The sequence below is a fragment of the Simochromis diagramma genome, unplaced genomic scaffold, assembly GCF_900408965.1.
Source record: "Simochromis diagramma unplaced genomic scaffold, fSimDia1.1 OVJJ01000305.1, whole genome shotgun sequence".
NCBI lineage: Eukaryota > Metazoa > Chordata > Actinopteri > Cichliformes > Cichlidae > Simochromis > Simochromis diagramma.
The window spans coordinates 1,026,102-1,031,357 of NW_024387169.1; the positions used below are offsets into that span (position 1 = coordinate 1,026,102).

General features: G+C 41.3%; 1 protein-coding gene across 1 annotated transcript; it reads right to left on the reverse strand.

Moving 5' to 3' along the window:
* Positions 1-1,163: 1,163 nt before the first annotated feature.
* tdh2 (L-threonine dehydrogenase 2) lies at positions 1,164-5,100 on the reverse strand. Its single transcript, XM_040048899.1, has 8 exons — positions 4,080-5,100; positions 3,457-3,499; positions 3,302-3,372; positions 3,065-3,214; positions 2,800-2,972; positions 2,631-2,721; positions 2,279-2,548; positions 1,164-2,193 (listed from the first exon to the last, which is right to left on the reverse strand). Exons 1-8 carry the CDS (start codon positions 4,267-4,269, stop codon positions 2,048-2,050), a joined length of 1,134 nt encoding a protein of 377 aa, XP_039904833.1. The 5' UTR covers positions 4,270-5,100; the 3' UTR covers positions 1,164-2,047.
* Positions 5,101-5,256: the final 156 nt, after the last annotated feature.

The following is a 5,256-nucleotide window of genomic DNA, read 5'->3' on the forward strand; positions in this document are numbered from 1 at the left end:
TTGGTTTAAACTGGTTTGCTCAAATGTTGTGGATTTAAAAAGATATTTTGTTTTTATTCATTGTCCAGTTAGGAGCTTGTTAAAACCTGAACCTCACCAACCGCCATTCACCAGTAAGAATAAATGCTCAGATAAACAAATGAGAAAAACAAAAAATAATAAAATTAAAGAGCTTCCCATGAAAATTCTGCATTAATATATGCAGCAAAACAAGTGTTATGTTGGAATAAAAAATAAGATGTAATCTGTCATTTATATCATCACTCTTGTGGTAATTGGGGAAATAATTGAACATTTTTATCAGTTTTTTGTCCTTCAAAGCAACTTCAGTAACATTTTTTTTAGTTTGCTTTTGTCAACTGGTGGTCCATTTCCTACAGAATACTAAACATTTGCATGCATCATAATCACGATCATTAAATTAGATTTCTGAAACTGAGACTAATTGCTTTTTCCGTAAGAGAACCAGTTTTGTTTACATGCAGTAATCCCCTAAACTTATCAACCACGCAATGCTTTTCCAGTCTTATTTTGTCCAAATTTGCTGAGCTTGTGTGACTTGTAGCCTCAGTTTCCTGTTTTTAACTCACCCAGTAGGACTCAGTGTAGTCTTCTGCTGTTGTAGCCCATCTGCTACAAGCGTTGATGTGTTGTGTATTCAGAGATGCTTGTCTGCAGACCTTGGTTATAACTTGTTTTGTTTTGTTTTTTTAATTTACTGTTGCCTTCCTGTTCGCTAGATTTTCACCTGAGCAGCCACTCACTTGATATTTTCTCTTTTTTAGACTTCTGTAAATCCTAGAAATGGCTGTGTTGGAAAATCTTAAAAGATCAGCAACTTAAATACTCAGACTAGCCAGTCTGAAAATAACAATTTAAAGTGTCTTAAATCATGTTTCTACCCCAGTCAGATGCTTGGTTTGAACTTCAGCAGACTATCTGGACTGTTTCTACATGCCTTAATCGGTGTGATTGGCTAGTTAGATATTTAGAACAGGTGTACCTAACAAAGTGGCTGGTGAATACCTTAATTTTGTATATGTTACTCAAACAAATTAGAGAATGAAAGCATAGATGAGACAACTTTAACTATTTCTTAAATAGAAGTTACATTTTTCATTTCATAACGTTCTTGTTTTTAAGCTGATCGGGTGTTTTGGATGTAAAAACGACACAGAAAAAAGAAACTTTGGCAGCGTACGGTATTCAATGCTCTTTGGGTAAATAACATTTTTATTATTAAAGGTCTGATTCAAAGTACACAGCATTTTTAATATATTGTTTTCCTAAGTAAATACGGCCTTATTTGATACTGTTACTCATTCATATTTGTAATCACACCGCTGGCAAAAAAGTAAAGGCTTCCTGTTCTGCGCCACGGCAAAGGTAGTGCGGTTGTATATACTGTGAGTTTCGTTTGATAGCCTATATTATAAAAGAGTGCTTTACAAAACAGCCAGGATACATGATTTTTCATTACAGTCCAAAGTCAACTGAGCCAGTCATTCCAGATGATCCTGGATTCAAAATGTCCAACAGATTTGTTGTTCTACACGTGGAACTTGTCCATATTGTGTTAGATATTGTAACAGACGCTGAAACACGCTGGTGTGCTCATGCATGTGATCAACATCTGAAACTCTTTAAAGCTTAAGAAATGTTTCTGTTCCACCTGAGGCAACATGCCCATGTGTAAAGTGATGCTTATACCATGAGAACAATAAAAACCACAAAGATGAAGAGAAGGTTTGACAGCATCTGATTCCCTGAAAAGACTGAAGTGTGTGTGTGTCTGTGTGTGTGCTGTGTGTGTGTGTGTGCACGTGTTTGACATCTCACTTTCCACTGAATATAAAGAGGTTATGACTGAGAATTTCCATTTTACAATCAGTCCCTGGCACGGTGCAGCGATGCTCCAGACAAACAGATGATACTGGTTGACAATTTGTAAAAGTGAAGTAAAACAAAGTGTGCTGTTGGTAAATGTAGACTGAAGTAAAGTCAGTGGTAGATAGGGCATTGGTTAGTCTTGGTGCAGCAGGTTTTGCTAGCTGACTGGCAAACCCTCGCTGGTCCTCTTGTCTCGGATGGAGCGGAGCATGTCCGACACCAGCTCCTCAAGCCCGAAGGCTGGCGCCCAGCCCCAGTCTCTCCTGGCATTGGTGTCATCAAATCTCACAGGCCAGCTGTCTGCTGCAAAAACCAGCAAGGACAATTTCGTTTTATATTGGTTTATTATCAGTCCAACCAGTGGTTTAAAAACAAAAAGATACCATACCAATGGTCTGGCGGACAGTGTCAGGATTGTAGGTGACCTTGAGGTGAGGGAGATGCTTGCGGATTTCTTGGGCCACCTCTTCAGGGGTGAAGCTCATGGCAGCTATGTTGTAGGTGCGCAGTGACAGCTGGCACTCTGGAGCCTGCATGAACTCTACCGTGGCACGGTGGCAGTCAGAGATATGCATCATGGGAAGACGGGTGTCGGGTCGCAGGTAGCACTCATGGTGACCTGTGCTGAGAGCATCATGGAAGATCTGAACAGCGTAGTCTGTGAAGACAGAGGTCCGGAGCACTTAGTCCATGACATCCAATGGATTGGAGTACATTTGCACAACACACACAGGTAATACCTGTAGTTCCACCACCAGGAGGTGTGTTAACTGATATCACTCCAGGGTAACGCAGGCAGCGGAAGTCCAAGCCGTATTTATGATGGAGATACTAAAGAAAGAGAAGCTGATTGAAAATGAAATGGAGTCACAGGCGTCTCTGTAAGCACGTGTACAAAAAACATTTTACCTCCCCCATCAGTTCACCATGCACTTTAGACACGCCGTAGATGGTTCGAGGTCTTTGAACACAGAGGTCAGGGGCCGGGTCACGTGGAGAAGAGGGACCAAATGCCCCAATAGTGCTGGGGACAAAGAGGCGCAAACAGTTCTCTAAGGCCAAGTCCAGCACATTATGTAGGCCTGGATGGGCAGAAAAGAAGAGAGCACGAGTTCAACCCTGATTGTTCCTTAAAACCTGGTTATGTGTAAAGGATGTGCATGTTCAAGCAGACCTGTGATGTTGATCTTTCGTGCCAAAGCCACATTAGCCTCACCCACAGCACTAAGCAGAGCGCTGTAGTGGACCAGCCAAGTGACACGATTGTTTACAATAAGTTCTCGGAGGTGTTTGTAGTCCAAAACATCAGCGTATACAAACGGGCCTAAAAAACAACAGTGATGCCAGAAAAAAAGTAAAGTAATTGGTAACTTTTAAAGTAATATGCATACTTGAATTAGATTTTACATACCATTGGCGTAAACGTGAGGTGGAGGCTTCTTGATGTCTGACAGGATTACATTGTCCCTTCCATACTGTTTTCTAGACATTAACAAAAATATGATGATATTTAAACTTCAAACCTTTTAGCAAGTTTCAAGATCTCAGGAATTTCTACAATCTCACCTCAGCATCTGTGCAAGTCCCACACCTAACTGCCCAAGCCCACCTGCAGACAAAGGCAGGCGTTAACTTTCTACCTGTGCACATAGATAATCTGTATTTGTGGAAGACTGGTAAATCGATAAAAGTCAAATCCATGTTGTTGGTTTTCACTTTCAGATGAATAAAGCTTTGTGTTTGTTGATCCTAGGACAAAAAGTGACAGCAGGCTATTATTCTCCCCACAGTCACTCATTGGCCCTTTTATTTCACTAGCACTGTCTGTACACACTCTATTGTGATGAATCAAAATGGGCTCCCGCTGTTGGAGCAAAGTGAACACAACTCAAAAAACCCTGCAGCACATGTTTGTAGCATTTCACACTGATACTCCAGTAAAACGAATTCTTCATTATCATATTTCTACACTTGATTTGATCTGAAACTGGGGCTCTGCTCGGAAATGATCCGACTCATTCTCTCTCACAACAATTCAGAACAGAGGCAGCGCGGTGAAAGTGGTAGAAAACAATGGCAGCTTCCCAGGCTCAGTGTTTGGGCAACTGTGGAAAAGTCCTTTCCTGAATACATCAACGTCACACACAAGCAACTATTATGCGTTAATGATGGATGGAAATTTGCATCACCTGTGATGAGCACGCGCACGTTTTCCTGAGGAGATGGGGGGCTGGTGTCCTGGCTGTTCCACCTGCTCATCTGCCTGGAGGTGGAACTGAAGCTGCGGCCGGGCCAGCTCCGCGACCTGCTGACACAGCCTCGGCAAAACAGGCCCAGCACCGCCGCAGAGGGCACACAGACCCGCACACCCGGTTTCATGTCCAGGAGCAGTCCTCGACAAAGTTACACCAAACTTAAGCAGAGCAAATATATTACACCAAACCCTTTAGAATCTCTTGAATGACACCTGGGCACAAACAAGATGTTTCAAAATGTTTTAAAAAAAGGGGGAAATGTATTACCTGTGTCCTTATGATTTAGAAAAAGAATCCCAGGCAGATGATTCTTGTTCCACAAGCAGCAGATGTAACAGTGAATTCACAACTAGTCCACTAAACTAAACTATAAAATAAGAGCTGATAAGACAGCATTTAGGGGTGAGAATCAAAAAGATTACCAGCCCATTGGTCACCGTTTCAGTTCACCCAGTCAAGCTGGATAAATAAGCAGGTGCGTTAAGTCATGCTGGGCTATGTGGTTCTTCTCCACTTTGTGTAATCACTAGGGCTTGTGGCTCCTGACTGAGCAGGACTACAGTCTCCAGCGTGCAAAGCAACGTGTGTGCAAACATGCTGACTTGCTGTGCACAGGGATTTGCATTGTGAAGAGTGTTTAGCTGAGCTTAACAGGACTGGGAGGTGTGTCTGTTATACAGCCGACTTCTATTCATAATATTTATGAGTGAATACATATCATGAAATCATTATCCCTTTGCAATTATGCTAAACACTGGAAAAATAACAAAGCTTTGGCAAGTTTTGTCCTCTGTATTTAACAGCTCCAGAGTTCTGAAGGAATCACTTAGACATGTTGGTGAAATATGCTTGTTCATAGTGATGCATGAGGAGCTGTAAAGGTACTCCTGCTTCAGTCTAGTAAATGTAAATCTATAGTCATAAGGCAGTCAGGTTATCTTAGCATACAGGTTAGAAAAGAGAAATCAGAGTAACATCAATCCTTATTTAACACAATATGGGATAAATATATATGAAAATGCTAGACCGAAACACAAGCCTAGTGTATTAAAATCACACAAGCACCACATTTTTTGTAAGAAAACTTTTATGCAAGTGTAAAAAATACTGT